Source organism: Vigna unguiculata, chromosome 9 (assembly GCF_004118075.2).
Source record: "Vigna unguiculata cultivar IT97K-499-35 chromosome 9, ASM411807v1, whole genome shotgun sequence".
In the NCBI taxonomy this organism is placed as follows: domain Eukaryota; kingdom Viridiplantae; phylum Streptophyta; class Magnoliopsida; order Fabales; family Fabaceae; genus Vigna; species Vigna unguiculata.
The window spans coordinates 9,566,118-9,588,635 of record NC_040287.1 but is presented as its reverse complement, the minus strand read 5'-3'; the positions used below and the strand labels follow the sequence as shown (position 1 = coordinate 9,588,635).

Genomic DNA, 22,518 nt, shown 5'->3' with positions numbered 1-22,518 from the left:
TGAGAGGCTATAACTAACTACTTTAACTTATCTGAAAGTTGGATTCATCAGTAAAATGTTTCAAATTGAAGAAACAATCTCAATAGCAACAATAATCATATAAAAAAGCTTAGAAAAACCAAACAATTTTACTACTATGCAATATAATTACAAAGGTTGTATCTAAATATAACAATACCTGACAATGATTCAGTTGCCTAGTAGCTGACTCTACAAGCTGGAAACCAAAATGAGTAAACCTTGTAAAAGGACATCCGGAAGAAGCAACTATAAAAGTAAAAAACAATATCTTTAAAATGGAAACTGAAACATGTAGATCATACCTTTTAACGAGAAAGAGAAATATGAGTAAACCTCTTTAAAAGGACTTGCGGAAAAAGAATAAGAAAGATTTATAAGCAATGAACAATGAAGAAAGAAGAAACCTACAACATAAAAATAGAGTAGTAAAACGATTCCTAGAGCATCATAACAGTGCAATAAATCAAGACTCGGACAAGTGCAACAAACAACATAAAAAACACTCCATAAAATAAAGTTTTAGAGCATAAAAAACAAGTGTAATAAACAAGTCTTGGACATCATATCAAGTGCAATAAAGAACATAAAATAATCCATAAAAATAGTCTTAGAACATGAAAATAGCCCAATAAACAAAGTTCAAATAAAAAAAAAAGTCCAAGAAACATGTTCATGGTGATAGTCTATTGTTCTTCATCTTCCATGCTTATAACATTGGACGCAAGAGCAAAGGACCTTTCATTTACCACCACATTTTGGTAACTAATATTTTCTACATCTTCTGCATACACTCAAACAAAAACAATAAATATAAAGTATGAATGACTTTACCATAAATATAATAGAATGTAAGAATCAAATAATTACACTCAACAAAATCGTGCTTCTAACTAGAAATGCAAATATTGGATTCCACATTCTCGGGCAAGAGTCGACTCCTATATTTGTTAAGGATCTGAGACCTAATGCTAAAAGAAGATTCAGATGCCATAGTCGTTATTTGAATGCTTAACAGGTCTCTAGCCATTATTGATAGCTCAGAAAATCTTAGACTATTGTTTTTCCACCATTCCAACACATCCATGTGCTTCAAAAATCGAAAACCTAGATTTTGTTCCTCCAAATATGTCTTAAGTTTGTTATTTCCAAATCTATTACCTAATTCATTATCACACTCTTTTAATTTCTATTAACATTGAATAAATAAGTTAGTAAAATCATAATGATGAATTGCATAAAAAATAAATTCAAGTTAATTTAAACCATCAACTTACATCAAATAGGCTTAGATGTGGAAGAGAAGCAGATATGGAAGAGAAGCGGATGAGGAAGAAGAAGATTGTCCTTATTTGCGCTTCAAAACATTTGATGATGTTGTTGTTGGCAAACTTTTACTATATCCAGCAAAAAAGTTGTACAACTTTTCCTTGATTCTTGCTAATTTGGATTTAGAAGTAAGTGGATCAATCTTTTCAAAGCAGTAGGCCAATGTTTGTAGTTTCATTCTTGGGTCTAAAATTGCCCCAAAAGCAAGTACAATACTATATTCATCCCAATACTTTTGAAATTTGACCATCATCAATTCAACCATATTTTATTACTTCATCCTCATCCTTAACGTTCTCCATCAACAAACTTTGAATCTTCTAAACTTGTAAGGTTGTCATATCATAGAAAGCAATAAAAACCTATAAATTTTTTCAGCCTTGTCCTAGTCTTCCTCTGAAGGGCAATATTTCTAACTTTCGTCAACCAATGACAAACTTCCAAAAACATGTCGATATTTTAGGGCACATTTGAGCATCAAGTATGTTGAGTTCCATTGTGTAGGGACATTAAGAGGTAATCCACATGAATAATCAATGTCATCAAATTTGTCAAGACATTTTTAAATTTTACTATTCTAGTCTTTGACCCTCTAATATATTTGATGCTATTTCTAATTTGATCCAGAGCATTGCCTAACACCTTTAATCCTTCTTGCACAATCAAATTTAATATGTGTGCACAAAAACAAATGTGAAATAATTTCCCCCACATATCAAGCCATTATGTAGATTAAGTTGAGTTCTCATAGAATTTTGAAGCACATAATTTGCAGAAGCATTGTCCAAAGTGATAGAAAATACTTTTTTCTCTAATCCCCACTCTTGCAAAAGTTCATAAACTTTCTTAGACAACTCAAAACTTGTGTGTGGGGTTGGGGGGCTTACAACAAAAGTTAAGAAGCTTGCTATTTAATTTCCAACTCAAGTCCACAAAATGGGTAGTCAAAGCTATGAATCCCTCACTATTAATAGATGTCCACAAATTAGAAGTCAAGCAAATCCTACTAGGAATGGAAAGAAGCATATTCTTAAGAATTAACTTTTCTTTGTTATAGAGTCTCCCAATATCTGCCTTAGTAGTGTTTCTACTAACCATAATTGCATCAGGACACAAGTAGCTAATCCAATTCCTAAGTTCAAGATAATCAACAAATTTATAAGGCAAATTATGCCTAACAATTAGTTCACACAACATCTGATGGTGTACTGATTGATATATTTACTTTCTTTTCAATTTTCCTTGCATATCTAACATCATTTGGCCAATATCTTCACTTTTGATTTTATCACATTTCATAACATGACGATTCAAATGAGAAGTTCCATATTTTCTTCAACCACACACAAAAACTTTGTTGCAACCATTACACTTTGCCCATTCTTTCCCATCATTATCTATCCCAATCTTACTAAAATATCTCTAACAATCAGTTGTGCTAGCCTTATTTCTCCTTTTATCATTGTCAACTGTTTTAAACTATTTTTCAGTACCATCTTCCTCAATTTCATTTTCACAAAGTAGTATGTTAACATCATCCTTAAAATCCTCAATTTCATTTTCACAAAGTGGTATGTTAATACCATAGTTGATCCAAAACCCCTCAATTTTCACATCAACTTATTAGGGACCACAAGTTGAATTACATCTAATAAAATGTTGTAACATAATTGATTAGACTAATAATGCACATGTCAAAGTTCATTCGACTCTACTTTCCCGTTAATTATTTTAAGAATCAATTAAGTCTTCTTGCACATATGACGAATGCACAGCCTCAAACACACAATCGCACACAAACATGGATGCACTCATGCACAAATATACACCGGGACGCACATACTAACAGAAGAATCTATAAAGCACAAATATATATGGATAGACATAAGAACACAATTAAATTTATTAAATTATAAAAATACCGTTGATATATATATATGTGTGTGTGTGGAGGCCATAGAACATAACATAAACATAACAATATTTGAATATATATATATATATATATATATATATATATATATCAAAATGTTCTAATTATATTTTATAATTAAAAGAATTCAAGAGGAACATTTATGAAAAAAAAATATTTAAATGATTATATTAATAAAAAAATTAAATAACTATATTTTAATGATATATAAATATAAATATAAATAATATATTAAAGAAATGCAACAAATATGTAATGCAAATGTAGCTTGGAGGAGAAGTTTGATTGGAGACCATGCGATGTAGGAGATTAGCCTTGATGATGGCAAGTGGCATGTCACACTCTCCTTGCTAAAGTCACACGCTCCATGCTACCATCACATTCTCCTTGTCTTGTTCATGCTTAGCTTGCTTGCCTCCAAGTGTAGAGAAAGCCATTCTCGGCCAAAAATAGTAAATTGGGCTCGGCCCAATTGATCCAAAAGTGTTATAACTTTTTATTGAAAGCAAAGCCTAAACAATGGCCCAAAATAAATCTAGACTACTTCCTTCATGCATCAACTCATATTTTAGAGATTTCTTTAGTCCATGTGAATAATATAAAAAGCCCATAATTGACTTGATCATCTTGTGAAAGGCCCATGTGAATCTTCCTCATCATGTTTCTAGTAATTAGGCCTGAATGCTAGCTTGGACTTCTGGATGCACTTGAGCTTGGGCTTGTTGGGGTCACATCAAGTATGGCCCAACAGTTTGTGTCAGACTCATGTCAGACTCATGTTATATATATATATATATATAACATAAAGATCCATGCTATATGTTCATGATTTGTTTAAATAGAAATATGTAAATAGGATTGATATTAATTAAGTTGAAAAAACATCATTATTGATTGCCATAACTTAAATAAAATTGTTGACATAAAACATAATGTATATTATTTAACATAAATATAATATTTAAATTTTTTAATTCATTACAAATATACTTAAATATAACAAATTTATATTTTTTTACAATAAATATCTATTCTCACCCACTGCCAAAATAGAACCACCCACGAGTAGTAGCAGCAGCACCTGCACCCACCCACAGACCCATAAACATAAGGGCACAAGAATGCATCGATGCACTGAACCATAGAGTAAAATAAGCACTTATCATGTGTCTATTTGTAATGCACACACATACAAATGGACACATGATAAGTGCTTATTTTACCTATTTGACATGTGCATTTTAACACTTATCTTATTTGATTTCATTGAATATCTTGATGATTTTACTCCTTTTTATGTATATGTAAGTTAAAGCATAGAGATATGATCATGAGTGACAAATTAATGTATTTTTTTTTTGAATTTTTGTAGTATTTGAAGAAACAAAGCATAATGGCATGAGCTGAATCACAACTTGAGCAACTATAAGGCAGTTTCAAGAAGATTCAAATTTTGTCTCCACAATTCAAGCAGAAGATATGATGCTTAAGCCACATGAAGAAAACTTCACCATGAAGTAACCTCAAACACTAAGTTTTAGAGCTCAACCATGGAGGAAACCCACCATTGAAGAAAGCTTTGTGATCAAATGCTAAAACCAATACTCAAGCTTCAAGGAAACCATCCATGGAAGGAAAGCTCACAATCTTTACAACCATGATTGGAGCTACAACCAGCCTACATTTTTCTATAAATTAAGGGGAGACCCCCCAATATTTCATTCATATTTCATTAAGAACATATCTAGGGACTTAATTTCTCTCCCTCTTTTCCATTTCTGATATAATATCTTAAGTTAGAGAAGACATGAGGAATGTACAACTTCTCCTTGGATCAAGTATTAGAATCATAATGAGTTGATGAACTTGCAAGAGTTGATGAACTTGCAAGAGTTGATGTAGCTCTTCTAAACTTATGCAAATGGTACTATTTTACTGTTTTATTCAATTATCCATTCAGGTGTTAATGATTCAATTCGTGTTTCACGTGTGATGAACTGATCACTCATCCATTGCATATGTAACTTATGGACGCACGAACACACAAACCCACAAATGCACAAGTGTAAAGACCCATAAACATATAAATGCATTGATACACATACGCACACACGCACAAACATATGGACACACAAATCCACACACACACACACACAACTTGCCCTACATTTCTTATACAGACACAAAGAGAGATATTTATCCCATATTTCTTATGCATTTTCATCTTAAGATTTTAAAACTTAGTTTATTATGCATGTTTTTCCCTTCTCATGCTCAATGAGCATACATGATCTCCTAACGAGATACTTGTGGGAGCTTTCAAATACTAACATTTGTCTGACGATTATCACCCCTCGACTGACAAGTCACCTCTAAAGGTGTGGTCACTTGAGTAATATTTGACTCGTTCAATAATTAATCCTCTTTTAATTCTTTGAATTTTAAATAAATTATTTTTTCTTAGTATGGAGAAAATTAAAATGTAAATAGAGGAAAAAATTAAACATATTATAATTGAAGGTAATATTAAAATTATGAATTTTTAAAATTTAAAATGTGAAGATAAGTATCCTAAAAGAGGATATCAACGTTGTAAATTTTCCAAAGTGAAAACACTACTATCCAACATTTATTTATTTATTTATTTCAAATATTTATATAATTTTTTAGTATATTTTTCAAAAATTAATCTGATCATTGAATGTGCAATTTGTTAATAACACAATTTAGAAAAATGCGATTTATTTTCTAAATTTGTAAAAGATAAAATTAGTTTATGGTGCAATGTTTAGTCTTTAAAAATACAAATTAGAGTTAAACTAGTTCTTAAAATTATAACTTTAATTATCGAATCTTCTGTATATATTCAATTACTAAATGAAAACTTTAATCTGTTTTCAAACACTAAATTGGCATTCATTCATATTTTAGTAATTAAATTGGTTAATTGCTTCTTCTTTTAATTTTTACATGATGAGACAATCCAATAAGGCCGTATTGCTTTCTATGGGTTTTCTCTTTTCTCATATTTCTTTCACGTATTTTCCTATCCATTTCCTTCCAAAACCAAGCACAAAAGTTCATTCTTAAAATTAGCAAGCTCCAAGAAAGAGAGATCAAAGTCACAAGTAGCTTCCTGAGACTTGCCTCGCTTTGATTGGTGAATGACTTTTTTGGACCCCACCCAAGTTCATCATCACTTTGGTTTTTGTTTTTTTTTTTTCTTTTATATTCTATTCCCATTTCCATAGAAACCAAAGCGAAACATCCAAAACTGTAAAGTCTTCGTCAATTCGGTAATTTAAATCCAGGTCCTCTCCTTCATTAACTGTACGAAGTTGCATCAGTTCTGAAATACAAACAAAGAAAACGCTCAAGAACAGACATTTCTGAAACTGCGCAGGTCTAGCAGAAGAGGGACAACATGGCTGGAGGTTCGCTCGGAGACAACATAGGATTGAAGGAAGATGTCATCAAGAGGGTGTGTGGTTTAGCCTTCAAAGCTCACAAGCACAAGCCACAAGACAAGCTCTACTTTTACGAAAAGGTTCAAATTTCTTCGGGAACTTACCATGTTTTCAGCTTCTCAGGATCTTGGGATGCCACTGAATGGTTTGTTAACAAACCCTTTGGAGGAACTAAGATAGATCTTACCCTGTTCCCTTCTCTCAGAAGTATTGGGAACGACGAAGCTGCTTTGGTGAACCAAGGCTTTGCAAACAGATTCGACCACATATTCAAAACTACCCCGTTCAAATCCGAGGTATTTTTAACTGATGTTTGTTAGCTTATGTTGTTTGTTATTTTCTTTGGATTAGTTCCACGTGTTGAAATTTACGTCCAGTGTTGAAATCCCCGTGACTATATACCAAGATATGTTCAGTTTTTTCAGTTAGCGTGAGGCTTTCTATATTTGGTTAATTACAATAAACTGTCAAAATGTGTAGGTGAACAAGGCTATAGGAGATGGGAAGCAAGTGGTGTTTACGGGGCATTCCTCTGGTGCTGCTATGGCCATATTTGCAACATTTTGGACCTTGGAAGAGTACCTTAATCCAACCAAAACTCAAAAACCTAAACCACCCTTCTGTGTCACTTTTGGGTCTCCCTTAATTGGTAATCACATACTCTCTCACGCTTCAAGGAGAGAAAACTGGTCTCGCTATTTCATACACTTTGTTTTGAGATATGACATAGTGCCACGGATTTTGCTTGCTCCCGTATCTTCTATTGAGCAAACTTTTGGTTCTATTCTCCAATCCTTGAATCCCAAGTCCAAAACTTCCACTCAAGATTCAACACAGGCTGATTTTTTCTCATCTGTGATGAGAAACACGGCCAGTGTTACTAGCCATGCTGCGTGCATTCTCATGGGCAGCACAAATTTGTTACTTGAGACAGTGTCAAACTTTGTTGACTTGAGTCCTTATAGACCCTTCGGAACATACATTTTCTGCAATGGAAATGGACAGCTGATTGTGGTGAAAAACTCTGATGCCGTTTTGCAGCTGTTTTTCCACACTGCTCAGCTAAACGATTTGGCAGAACTTCCAGAAGTTGCCAAAGTTAGCATATTGCAACACCTGTCGTATGAGGCCGAGTTGGAAGATAGCTTGGGAATGCAGAATGTAGTGTACCTGGAACAACTCGAGCAACTTCCCTTGTCTGCTGATGGTTCTGACAGTGATGTTGCAACAATTAGCGCAGCTTTGGATGGCCTTGGACTGGTAATAATAACTTTTTTCACTTTTGTACATATATATAGAATCAAATGATAGCATAATATGTGATTATTTACCGTCAAAACTTAGTTAATAGTTTGATCCTATAACACACACTGCTATAGTTGAAGCATAATAAGTGATGATTTAGTGATTTATATGTCAGAGCACAAGAGCAAGGCTGTGTCTACGAGCAGCAGGCGAGTTGCAAAAGCAGAAACAGAAAAACGAGGAGAAGATCAGTAAGGAGTTTGAGGATAAAGCTGTGGCGAGCATGAGGTATCTGGAGAACTACAAAACATCATGCGAGGTGCAAAAGGGGACAGGGTACTACGATGCTTTTAAGGTGCAGAAGGAGGAAAACGATTTCCAAGCAAATGTGAAGAGGCTAGTGCTGGCAGGGGTGTGGGATGAGGTGATCGAGATGCTGAAGAGGTATGAACTCCCAGATGAGTTTGAAGGGAAGATAGAATGGATTCAACGTGGAACAAACTTTCGTCGCCTTGTGGAGCCTCTAGACATAGCCAACTACCATCGGCATCTGAAGAACGAGGACACTGGACCTTACATGATCAGGGCGAGGCCGAAACGATACAGATACACTCAAAGATGGTTGGAGCATGCGAAGAGGGTGCCAAAAGCTGTTCCCATCACTGAATCCACCTTCTGGGCTGAAGTGGAAGAGCTTCATAGCTGGATCAATGGCAAGAAGGCTTTTGATGAAGTCAGGGAAAGGGTTGAACAGCTTCAACGTGACCTTAAAAAGTGGACTGATGAAAAGGAACTCACCAAGGATACTTTCTCCAAGGACCCTAGCTTCATTAAGTTGTATGAAATTCTGCCTCCTGAAAACAAGGCAAACATAACTGCTCTTCTGGCCAATGTGAAAGGATTTTAACTATAGGTTTAGGATGTTTTTCATGTGTATTGTCTTGAAGCTGTGTTAGCTAGTTCAATGTTGTTTTGTAACTTTTGTATTCCTTTTGTTTGTGTATGATTCCCATGTTTTGTCTGACTTGTGAGAACCGTAAGTCATTCAGACTGATACACTAAATAAATCTGTTAACACTACCATCTGTTTGGGATAAACTTAAATTGATGACAAGTTTTTTTTTTTCAAGTCTTCGTGAAAGACCAAAACCTACGAGTGTGTTTTATTATAAGATTTTTAAAAGTAGTAGCGTTGATGCGTTATTGATAGAAATAGGATCTTTAATTAGTAATTAAAATTTGTTTTATGCTTTGTCTATATATACTACATACGGTAAATAATTACGTGTATGGAATAGGATAACTCCCAAAATAACTATGTAAAATTTCTCTCACATTTCATCATAATTTTTTTTAATCTAATGGTTAAAATTAATTACTTATTAAATTTTAAAATAATAGTAAAATATTTTAAAACAATAATTCCCAAAATTCGGCCAAATTAGGCACAAATTCAGCCAGGGTTGTCTCTTTCCAATTTAAGTCAGAATCGACTCGATCAAATTCAACCAAATTTTGATTGTGACCGACTCAGTTGACATCGGCCAAATTTCGGCTAGGGTCAACTCGGTCGAATTCGACCGAATTTCAGTCGGGGCCGACTTAGTCAAATTCAAACAAATTTCAGTGGGTTTGACTCGGTTGAATTCGACTGAATTTTGGTATAGGTAGACTCGTCTTGACCTTCGATCTGGGTCGACTCGGGTCGGGACGTCTTGACCTTCAGCCTGGGTCAGCCCATCTCTATCTTCAGTCCAGGCTAGTCCGTCTTAACCTTTGGCTTAGGATGACCCGTCTCAACCTTCAGCTTGGGTTGGCCCGTCTCGACCTTCAACCCAGACCAGCCTGTCTCGACCTTTGGCATGGGTTTGCCTGTCTCGACTTTTGGCTATTGCCGGCACGTCTTAACTTTTGGCTTGGATCGTCTCAACCTTTGGTCTTGACAGAACCATCTCAATCGTTAGTCCAAGACAACTTATCTCCATGATAATCTATTTCAAATTTCCGTCCAAAACAGTCCATCTTGACCTTTGGCTTGGCCTGCTCGTCTTGGCCTTTAATCAGAGAAGACTCTACTCGATCTTTGACTCAGACTCAAGGTATTATTTTTAACAAGTCTTGTAGTGGAGCTAAGCCCACTTTAGCCTTGACCCTAACCCACTTAAGAGGAGGCATTAGGGACTAGGGCTTCTTTTTTGTCCCCTTAATTGGGATCCCCCTAAAAAGGGACTTATCCAAGGGTAGGCTAGGACTGGCCTATGGGCTACCGGTTCAATTGACACCTCTAGCCAGCATAATACATTTAATTTACCCATTACTATTATATGAGTTAAACTCTATGTCCAATTTTAGCTGGAGTTATATGGTATTGACATCTTTGTATCGTGTACTAGATCATGATATGGATGTGAGTCAAGAAAATGTCAAAGGATGTATGCTATTACAATGTTAGACTTGGGAAAGAATTACATGCATTTCTCATTTGTTTCAATACAATCAAATTTCAATAAGCCAATTAAGTGATGCGACATTTTGGATTTTGACAAAATATTTTATCATAGACCACCGTTTTAAAACCGTAGATATTTTATGTCATACTTAGTTAAATGTGGCCTTTAAAAGGTGTGGGCTAAAATTAAAAAAAAAATTGTGGCCTAAGACATTAAAACGTGGCCTAAATTAAATTTTAAAAATCTAAAATCTATCAAGTTGTTTTAAAAATAAAATAAAATACCTCATCTAAACTTTGAAATAAAAAAATATCTGAATTTTTTTCCCTCCCACGTGAGACATAGTAAAAAAACTTTCCTCCTTCTGGAAGAGTAAACGAAAACTCTTCCCTCCCTCTGTAGAATGACATCTCACACCTCCATAGTCACTAAGAAAACCCAACTCATTTCCACCATCACCAGTGTGGCCTCGCACCGCTGATTCGTCTTCCTCTTCCTTCCTTTGATCACTATCGGTTCCACCTTCATCTTCATCTTTCTTTGTCTTTGTCTTTCCCTCTCACTATCGATTCCGGGTACGTCTTCCTCTCAACATTGTTTCACTTCAATCTTCGTCATTGTTCAATCCTTTTAGTTGTTATTCAGGGTTTTGTAATTATTTTTTCTTTTATTATTAGTTTGAAATTAGGGTTTTTGTTTTACCTTTTTGCCTATTGAATTGATATTGAATATGTGGTAGAGAAAGTGTAGATTTTTTCTACAATTAGAATCTTTTGATTCATTCCTAACTGCACTAGGAATGGGTTCTTCTTTGTCTAATGTGAGATGGGAAGACATTGATGGCCTTGAGAATGTCAAATATGAAGTGAAAGAGACCACAAATCTTTCTTTAAATTTGATTATACCTTCATTTTTTATATATTGATTCAATATATTATTTATATTTATTTGTTTTAAAAACAACAAAGTAATAAATGTGGTCTAAAACAGGTTTAAAACCACATGTCAAAAACTATGGTCATTCCTAAGATTTTAATCCACGATTTTGAAAATGTGGTCATATAAAAAACCATGGCTTATTACCTGTGGCCACGCCAACCTAGTCCACGCCTGAAAAATTGTAGCCTAAAGATTAGACCACGGTTTTCATGCTTTAGGCTATGGTTTTATGTTGTAGCCTAAAGTGATTTTTGTTGTAGTGTTGACTCGGTTGAATTTGGCCGGATTTTGGTTAAGGTACACTCGTCTTGATCTTCGGTTTAGGTCGGCCCCTTTCGGGACGTCTCGACCTTCAGCCTGGGTCGGTCCATCTCTATCTTCGATACAGACCAGCCCATCTTGACCCTTGGCCTAGGTTGGCCCGTCTCAACCTTCAGCTTGGGTTGGCTCATCTCGACTTTCAGCCCAGACCGGCTTGTCTCGACCTTCGACTTAGGCTGGCCCATCTCGACTTTTGGCTCTAGTCGGCACGTCTTGACTTTTGGCTCGGATCGTCTCAACCTTTGGCCTTGACCGAACCATCTCAGTCGTTGGTCCAAGACAACTTATCTCCATGACGAACTATTTCAAATTTTTGTCCAAAATGGCCCATCTCGACCTTTGGTTTGGCCTACCCGTCTTGGCCTTTGGCCCGAGATGACTCGACTCGATCTTTGACTCAAACTCAAGGTATTATTTTTAACAGATCTTTTAGTGGGGCCTAGCCCACCTTAGCCTTAACCCTAATCCACTTGAGAGGGGACTTTGAGGGGTGAGGTTTCTTTTTGGTCCCCTCATTTGGGGGCCTCCTAAAAGGGGAGCTTATTTAAGGGCGGGCTAAGGCTGGCCCATGGGCCATTGGCCAAATTGACACCTCTAGCAACACGGTACATTTGATGTACCAATTACTGTTATTTAAGTTACACTTTATGTCAAATTTTAGTTATGGTTATATGGAATTGACATCTCTCTATCGTGCACCGGATCATGATATCGATGTGAGCCAAGACAATATCAAAGGATGTATGGTGCTATTATAGTGTTAGGCTTGGGAAAGAACTACATGCATTTCTCCCCAAATTCACCCGTTAAGTGACAAACATATTTGGTGCATGGCTTGGTTTGTGTGTTAATTTAAAATATACAATTATATTGATGGTATGTGGTGTCGAACAAGATAAAGGACTTATACAAGTACCACCACTATTAGTTATTTTCGTAAAAATTTGGATCAATTGAACACTAAACAAGTCCTAAACAACACAAGTTAAATATCATTTTTATATTTTTATTTTTGATGTTTTTTATATTAAATGTAGATGTATTCATTTTTTTATTAGTTTCTTTGGACTTTTTATAAGCATTATGAACTTAGTTGATTGATTGTCATTTATATTCTCTAGTTAGACAAGAAATGTTCCTCTCATTTGTTTCACAACAATCAAATTTAAATAAGCCAATCAAGTGATGAGACAGTTTGGATTTTGACAATATTTTATCAGACCTAGTGAACCTCTCAGGAACACAAAAAAGATATGAAAGTGTTAGGTTTATAAGGAGGAGTATTTCTGGGGAGATACAACACCAATGAGACATGAGCTCAACCACATAAGACATTGACACCACTCTCAACCCAAAACCTTAAGGCAATAGGTTTATGGGTCTTTATTCTTATATAGTGCTCTACTTTCTCATTTCTGGTCAATGTGGGACTTAGACTCACACTTGGATTCCTAACAATCTCCCCTCAAGGGTGAGTCCCTTCAACCACATTGGTACACTCCCCCTCCAACGGAAGCATTCCCAACCACGAGTACCCCTTCTCGTACCGCCGTTCATCTTAACGGGACACACTTACCTAGAACCTTTGCCAGGAAGACTTTCGATACAAGGACCTTACTGCACTCATCTGAGTCGGTTTCAACCATCGGCTTTGATACCACTTGTTAGGTTTATAAGGAAGGGGTATCACTAGGGAGATACAACACCAATGAGACCTGAGCCAAACTATATAAGGCACTGACACCACTCTCAACCCAAAACCTTAAGACAATGGGTTTATGGGTCTTTATTCTTATATAGTGCTCTACTTTCTCATTTCTGGTTAATATGGAACTTAGACTCACACTTGGATTCCTAACAGAAAGGAGGAGCTGATAGAAATTTGTGACAATACAACGAATGATGGATAACAATGTGGAATGATCGATATAATTATTTCATCCAAGGAACTTTATTGAATGGAAATGGCTATTTATATGACAATACATCATGTATGCAATGATACATCAGTCATACTATTCATTCAACTTGTCATTTTTCTTTTACCTATCTAAATTAAACAATATTTTTGTAAAAATTTGATATGCCACAAGATCCTTCTCAACCATCTCATTCATCCTAGCATCACCATGTTGGGTCTTTGTTGATTTTCATCAATATCAACAACAATTTATTGATCAATCTAGCATGCATCGCACTCTAATGTTTGGGTATATACACCCTTACATAATATCATATATCCTCCTCCTATCAACAAGTACCCTTCTCTTACACCAATTTTCCATCTCACCAAGCATTTGGTCCTTCTGGTCCATCAAATATGTTCGCCACCTCCACAATGACACCATCATATGCCTACAATCCAGGTTCTTTATGCATTATTGTCGGCCAACAATTCCTTCCCAAGAATCAGCAAATCCAATTGAGTTTACTCAAGCTAAAAACATTGATGAAGATAATGCACCTTCTGAACAAAACCACCAAAGGCAACCAATAAAACCTATAAGACCACCATATGGTACTAATTCACAAATATAAATGTACTTATCACTAAAAGTTTTATTACATATATTAATATGTAATAAAACTTTTATAAATGTATACCACATGTTTACTACTGACTCATTCTTTTAACAATTATATTCTTAAAATTAATGAAATGTTAAATTTTAAAAATCATGTATTAATTTTATAATAAACCATATAATTATTTTCTCATAAACTTTATATTAACTTTAAAATAAACTGAGCTAATAAAAATATGTTGAATTATTCTAAAATATATGTAATCCCATATTGTAATAAACAATTTCTACTTGCATATTTAGTATAAAAAGTATACAAGGTACTCCACACTACTTATTCCTTCAAATAAAAATTGTTATTCTAAGTTTAATATAGCGACAAACAATTAAACAATTGCTACCTATAATAAAATATTATTTGTTAGATACTATTGTAAAAATAAAATACCAAAATTGAAGTGGTTAAATTTGTCAAAATTGAAACGGTAATCTATGTATACAACTTCAATGCTAACTTAAAATATTAAAAGTCGGTTTTATTAGTTAGGGTGGTCATGAATTGAATTTTTAATGATTTAATCTACATCCATTTTATATCCAAATAGTTAAATCATATTTTCGATTTAAATCCATTTTTTTAACAAAACTAGTTTGAACTTTTTTAAAATCTTGATCCAAATATTTGGATCAAGATTTAAATTCGGTCCAAATATTTGGATTAAGTTCAAAATCCAGAATCTATTTTTTATAAAAGAAATTTAAATTGAATTTTCTAAAACTTGTGTCCTTAAGGTCGACACGACTCAGCCTATCCGGATTGTCAGGTCCGCTCGGCCCATCAGGGTCATCAAGCTTTCCCAATCCGTATAGGTCGTCGGGTCGGCCCAGCCTAGCCCATCCGGGTCTTCGGGCTCGCTTGGCTCGTTCGGGTTATCGGGCTTGCTTGGTCCGTACGGGTCATTTGGCACGACCCGTCCGAGTCGTCTGGTCGACTCAGTTTGTCCGACTTGTCGGGTTCACTTGGTCCATCAGGATCATCAAGCATGCCCAGTTCGTATAGGTCGTCAGACATAAACTGTCTGAGTCGTCGGGTCGGCCCAACCCAACCCATTCGAGTCTTCGGATCCGCCTAGCTCGTTCGGGTCATCGGGTTCGCCCGACTTTTTCGGGTCGTCGGGCCCGACCAACTCATCCAGTTTTTCGGGCCCGCCTAACCTGTTTGATTATTTAGGCCCGCCCAACCCATTTTGGTCGTTAGGCCTGCCCGACCCTTCAGGGTCGTCGGGTCTGTCCAGTTCGTACAGGTCGTCAAGCAAAGTCCGTCCGAGTCTGAATTTAGCCTAGTCTATCTCAACCTTTAGCCTAACCCAACTAAAAACTTCAATTGAAAATTTGGATGAGATATTTTGAATTATCCATCTTTAAAAATCTTGATTTAGAGAATAAATATTCAATCCATAAAATTTATAAAATGTATATTAGATTGAAACCAAGATCCATTAAAATAGATTTTAAATGGATTAGATTTTTAATAAAAGATATTTTAAATAATTCGAATCAAGAAAATTAAATTATTTTTCCACCACTAATATCAGCTAATAACTTAGGTGCTAATTTAAAAAATTGAAAGCCATGTCATAATTCGTGCATTCAGAGCCCGACAACAAATTTAAAAAGAAAAATTAAGAGTTATTTTCCTAGCTCACAATTTAGTAGGTGGTGACATTTTATATGTGTATAATTTTGAGTTTTGGAAATTGAAATTCCAAACCGGCTTCTCAACTGACGAGTCATGTAAAGTTAAACATGAAGTGTGTGCATTGAATACTACTTATTCCACAATGTGTAACTTTTTTTTAAACCTGCCCTTTTTGATAATTTGTGTACCAAAAGTACACCATCTACGTAAACCAACCGAAGTGATATATATTAAATATTATTTTAATATATTGATACAATGATGTTAATTATTTCTTAACTTAAACCTGCAAGCATATATATATATATATATATATATATATATATATATATATATATATATATATAATCAATAATCACTAAATGAAAGAGAAAATATTTATTTTGTACATTCTCTAAATTATATTTTCATATATTAATTATTCAATTGTAAGCCAACTTGCAAGCTAATAGTAAAATTGATATCGAAAATAGTTTATATTATTAATAAAAATATATAATTAGTTTATAAATTGGAGTATAAATTAGTCTTTAATATTAATCATCAAAATTTTAACTATTTACTATTATTAATTCTAAATTAATTTATATTTTTAATTTAGAGACTAATTTAGAATTAATAATAATAAATAACAAAGAATAGAGATCAGTTTAAACTCTAATTTAAAAATTAATTTTATTTTTTTAACAATATAAATAATTTTAGATGTTAATAATTTTTAATTTATAAAATGATTTCCCTAACATTATCAATATAATAATTAATTTTTTAATCTCTAAATTGATTACTATTTCATAATTTTGTTATAGTGTATCTTATATTATTGTTGTTTGATATAAGGATAATTTTGTTTGATCAATTTCATTTATTTGTCTCTATTTTTTTTCTAATATTCTTAAAGAAAAAAAACTTTATTATATTTATTTAACGTAAAATCAATGATAGTATTATATTATATTTCTATTATATATTTAAGTAAATATCAAGTAAGTATAAGAAATGTATGAAGCAAGTTTATTTTCTGACAACAACAAATCACAAAAAGAACGAGAGAGTCACAAAATCATTAAAATGAATATAAAAGTTATTATAATTTAAAGAATAACATTTTTTGTGTTGTATGCTTTGAAATATTATAAATATGAAATATTGTATTATTATTTAAATTTTTATCACCGATAAATTAAATTTTAATTGAGTAAGGTTTAATATTATAAGTAGCCACCTCCCAATTTATCTAATTAGATAGAGAATAAATTGAGATGTTACTATGCCACTTTTCTTGATTTTTTTTAAGAGATTACGTCAAAACATATTATGCTATTGTATCTCTCTTATACAAAAAGAAACTCATATTTAAAAAAAAAAAAGTTATTAAAGTTACTCATAATAATTTATTCTTTTATATCATGTATAAAATTTTAAAAATTCATAAATAATGTTATGAAGAAAAATTTTGCAAATTACATTTTTGTTTTGTTTTAAATAGCACAGAAAGGTATTAAATGAATATAAAAGTTGAAAACACGTAGTGGAGATGCAGGGTATCGAACCCTGTACCTCCCGCATGCAAAGCGGACGCTCTACCATTTGAGCTACATCCCCGTTTGTTTATGCCGTATAATTTTTCATATATAAACATATAGAAACCATTTTTATAAAACTATTTTCTGTTGCATATATTTTTCTAAACTCGATTTTACAGTGACCTAATATATTTGAATGTTTTTATTCTAAAATTAATATATTAAATACAGTCTGTATAATAGGAAAATAAAAGCAACAAAAAACCACATAAAAAATATTAATCTATTTTAAAAAATATATAGATTAAAACCAAAAAATCAGATTTAATAAAACAAATTTTAAATAGATTAGATTAGAGAAAAAAAAAATGAGCAGTTTGGACCAAGCAAAATTTTCACCCATCCCTAGCTAAGTGGGACTTCATTAGTTTATTAAGAATAGGATAGAGGCTGCTTTCATAAAAGAATGATAGTCTTTAAAAACATTAGCCTAGTGTTTTGACCTATAGTCTATCACATTGAAAACTTCTGTATATTTTCACTCCATCAAATGCAACTTTCTAAATATTTAAAATGTTTTAATACACAATTCAACTCTATATTATTGTGACTTCACTTATTTTTTACAGATTTAATTTAGCGCTCAAAAGAGCAATGAAGAAGCAGGAACATGGTGGAAAAAAAAAATAGAAAATGGATTAAGTAAAGAAATAAGAAGAGGAACACAATTGAACTCCTAAAGAATAAGTGCAAAGAAGGTTCATCACTTGAAAAAGCTTTCTTAGGTAAGAATCACAACAATAATAAAACGTTACTCTTAAAGTTGTTTCACAAATGTGGTTTTAATCAATCTTCAAAAATAACTTTTATGGGAGACTTAAAACTTTGTTTTTTTACAAGGAATGCCTAACCAGGGAGCATGAATAGTCACCGACCATGTGTTCTAAAGAAAAAAAAATACCAAGTGGGAACATAAGACTAATTAAAATAATGATTACACTTCAATAATTTTAGGTTGAACACTAATTTCAAAAATAAATTAGTACATGGATGGTTCTTTGATTTTAGGTAAAATAAATGGATAGTTGTTTGATTTTAATAGAACAGTATATAAGTAGTTACTTAAGTGATATGAGTCTCTTGAAAAGGAAGAAAAAATACTTGAAAATAACATGTGAAAGTTAGAAATCATTAATATGTTTCCTAACCCTCTAAATTTCATCCAAACATATGGAAGGAACATGTGAAATAATTACAACCATCACATCCATGTATTTTAAAATGATTTGTAAAAATATCTATGACGAATACATCTACTTAAAATATAAGAAAACAAACTACTAGGGATTTTACCTAAACACTCATATTTAAAATCATGACAACTGTCTTAAACTGTGGTTTTTTGGTCATTTCATTATTGTTGTGTTTCCCAATATATCCTTGCTTTTTTTTTGGTGATCGGCATCTTTATTGGCAAATTGGTATTTTCAGCATAATCACTAGGCGCGAAAAGTAAAGTGTATTTCAGAACCTTCATGGGTTATCTTTCAAATGGTTTTGCATTTGAAATCCCAAAAAGCTTTCTCACGTGAATGCTCTTTTCTCCTTTATCTGTCTTTCTAAAACCCTAGCAGCATAATCCTTCATCTCTGTTTTTCTTTTTCTCTTCAGCCTTCATCAATAATTTTTATTCTTATGTTGTATGATTTTGTCAGATGTTTTGTGTTTTTTTTTTGTTTTATGCTAAACTTGGGTACTTCTTCTTTGATGGTGTAGGATTTTATCATGGTTTGATTCCCTTCAAAACTACTATGATACCTTAATCGATGCCAAGAAAATCATCAACTATCAAGATTGTCGACTATCAAGTTGGTGCGTACCATTTTTTTTTTCATTTTTGAAGTTTCTGGATCCAACAAGGTTTATTTCTTTTGTTGATGAATCACAATAAAAGCCTACTTATTTTTTTGAAGTTTGTGGAAAATATTAAGGATTTGAGGTGTGGGAAGAGATAAGAGCATGAGGGCATGACTGAGGGCACGAAAGGAAGGGGCTTTTGGCTACAAAAAATTGTTTATTAAGCTGGTTTCTCTAAAAATCCTTTTTATTTTGTATTATTAATTGGTGTTTGGATTTTTGTTCTACGATTTTCTTGATCAGAAACAGAGACAATGTTTGCTCTTAGTAAAAGGGTACATTTTTTTTCGAGAGCTCTCTTTGATTATGATTGTAATTTTTATTGTTTATTTTTGTTTGTATGTGTGTGAATTTACATTCGCATAGAGCTTTGTGGATTCTACTTCCACATTTTTCTTGTGATTTTTCTTTTTCTCTTATTGTTATAGGACTTTGTTGAGAAAGGTTGAATACTAGCTGTAACTTTTCCCAAAAAGGTGATTTTTTGGGGTTTGTGATTTTGTTTCATTTTTCTGTATGTGCTAATGTTTTTTGCAGCTGTTGTTTATGGTTACATTGGTGTTCGTTTGAAGTTTAATGGTAAGTGTTTTAGGTTTTATAATACATTTAGTGAAAATCAATGATTTTGTTGAATTTTTGGGTATTTTGGGTGCTAAATTTGAATTGATTGAGGCTGATGGGTTTATGTAATTGAAGGGTTGAATGTATGTTTGCTATTGTGTCATTATTTTGTTTTAAATTTGTAGAAGAAAGGGACTATTTATTTGAAATTGGGAAAAAATTGAGAAATTTGGACTTTTTTTTACTGCATTTGGTTTAGTGTACTTCATACTCCATTTTGATATTTTATTTTGACATGATTTTATTTTAATTCAACCGGTGTGTGTAGTCGCTCATTAATTTTGACATTGTTTGAAACTTTATCTTTTGATTTTAACGATTTGTCGTACTTTTGTTTATTGCAAATGCTTCGGCGTACTATAAGTGTAATGGTTCGGGGTCATGGCGGATCACATGGAAGTTGGAGTTTTTAAGTGGATTAGGGACAGTTGAGGCCATCAACCAAGCAGAATGCGACTTTTCTTCAACCTCTTCTACTTCCCTTTTTCCATCACTTTCCTCTTCTACTACACCCTCCACTCCAGAGTAAAGACATGGTAACAAATCTTTTACTTCATTATTCATCTCACGTTTTCTTTGGTTGTCATATGACTCCACCACGGTTTCCAATTAAGTTTGCTTTATCATCTTTTAATATTAAAAATTCATCTAGGTATTTGAAATTCAATCGTGAAGCGAATGTCTTGATTCATGTTTTCGTCTACACAAGGTTGATTGATTTACCAATGATTTTCTATTTCTATTATGCTCTCTAATTAATATTATTGTGACGTCTTAGTTCAACCTTATTTTTCTCTACGAGTTGTGTGTGCTTACAGTGTTAGTTTCTAGGAGAACAATTTCTTTACCAACTTAATTCTTTGATTCATTGCGAGCCTTATATACTTAGTAGTAATTCACAATAATTTTAGGATTTTTTAAGTAATATATAACAAAATGTTTGACTCAATTTGTAGGTTTCATACTTGCGATTACTAGAGTTAAAGAAAAGTTAAAACGCAAAGCTCATTATTGGTAGCGACAATAAGAACAATGTTGGATGACCATCGGAAAAGGAGAATAACCTATGAACATGGTATATGAACCAATTTCAGCGAAAGAACTACTTTATTTTTTTAGCATTTCAAGTCAAAATGTTGTTTACACGCCTACATCAATTCTCAATTCTACACATGTGCATCAACCCTTTATTAAGCTTGAAAAGTTCTTTTCTTTTTATTAAAAATAATTATAATATTTAAAAACTTATTTTATGTAAAGTACTTTACAATCTTATGATAGAAATATAAATATGTGATTGACTAATAATTTTGCAAATATTATCATTGTAAGATTTGTAAAAAGGTATAAAGTTTGCTCTTAGGAAGAAGAATGACACTTCCATCATTTCACATGGTGCGTAGCCTTGAACATCCTCAAAGTCATCTTCACTTGAGCTAAAACATCTCCCTTTTAAAAATCATTTCACTATTTTTTTTCTTTTTTAGTATTTGATTTCGATCACATTGTTATTAATATAACACTTATTCAATTTCCATTGGTGATGGATGTCCCAATTCTCATTTTAAATTGAATATATGGAAGTATTGGTCTTCTATATAAATTTCTAGAAGTAGATGAGACAATTCTAGTCTTTTTTGAGATATTTTATTTAAAGTGTGTTTCTTTTAAAACATGGATTTGGAAGAGTGTATTTAAATGAATTTGAGAATAAATAAAAATTAGAGGATTAAAGAAAAAAATGATGAGAAATGAAGATATTTGAGATGAGAGTTTATGAAAGGTAATAAATGATGTAATGTATTTAATAAATTAAAAATTATTATAAATTTTTAATCTATAAAATATCATATTTTAATATATAAATATTATTTTATTTAATTAATTTCCTAGCAAATCTTTACTGCAAACACAAGAAAAATGAATATACAAGTTTTAACTTGATTATTCTGTAGATTTTCGATCAATCCAAACAAATTTTATTTGTATTTTTTCCTCATTTATTATTTAAACATATTATGTTAATTTTTGTCAACTGATTTTTTTTTTAAGAATGAACTGTTATCTCTTACTATTTTTTAAATCTCTTTATTCCTGATAATTTAAAAGATTTCATAAATTCCGAGAATTTAAAAGATTTCAGTAACGATTTTCTAACTTTATTGAATTTTGAATTGTTAACTACGAAGTAGTTTATTAGTATAATTAAATTTTAGTAAATATTTTTGTACATTTTTTATATTTATTTTTCTAATGTCTTTTGCCATTTTAGAATGGAGTTAATTCACTGTTTTCCAAATTGGAAAATTTTACTTCTTCTAAAAGAGGTTTTCCATATTTTCTTAATCCATTTAATCGTATGTAGAGACCAGGTAATTAATAAATAAAGGGGTGTTTTTAAAGTAATTATAATTTTTTTTGTAATATTTTTCTCTAAATTATCTTACTTTGTTCTTGGGTAAGTAAAGGTTTGAGAAAGTCACTTTCAAAATTTCAGAAGAAAAGTAGCAATAAAAACAATCAACATT

At 32.5% G+C, this 22,518-nt stretch overlaps 1 protein-coding gene and 1 non-coding gene across 2 annotated transcripts; one reads left to right on the top strand and one right to left on the bottom strand.

Annotated features, from left to right (window-relative positions):
• Positions 1 to 6,524: 6,524 nt before the first annotated feature.
• On the top strand, positions 6,525 to 9,115 carry LOC114163392 (protein EDS1L-like). Its single transcript, XM_028047702.1, has 3 exons — positions 6,525 to 7,043; positions 7,228 to 8,007; positions 8,168 to 9,115. Exons 1-3 carry the CDS (start codon positions 6,705 to 6,707, stop codon positions 8,897 to 8,899), a joined length of 1,851 nt encoding a protein of 616 aa, XP_027903503.1. The 5' UTR covers positions 6,525 to 6,704; the 3' UTR covers positions 8,900 to 9,115.
• Positions 9,116 to 17,458: 8,343 nt separating this feature from the next.
• On the bottom strand, positions 17,459 to 17,531 carry TRNAA-UGC. The gene has a single exon. It is a non-coding gene; the product is annotated as a tRNA-Ala (tRNA).
• Positions 17,532 to 22,518: the final 4,987 nt, after the last annotated feature.

Bases quoted from the DNA above. Each gene is read 5' to 3' on its own strand.
- LOC114163392 (XM_028047702.1), top strand. From the start codon at position 6,705: ATGGCTGGAGGTTCGCTCGGAGACAACATAGGATTGAAGGAAGATGTC. The intron at 7,044-7,227 runs GTATTTTTAACT...CAAAATGTGTAG, and splicing joins CTACCCCGTTCAAATCCGAG to GTGAACAAGGCTATAGGAGA. The intron at 8,008-8,167 runs GTAATAATAACT...TTTATATGTCAG, and splicing joins CTTTGGATGGCCTTGGACTG to AGCACAAGAGCAAGGCTGTG.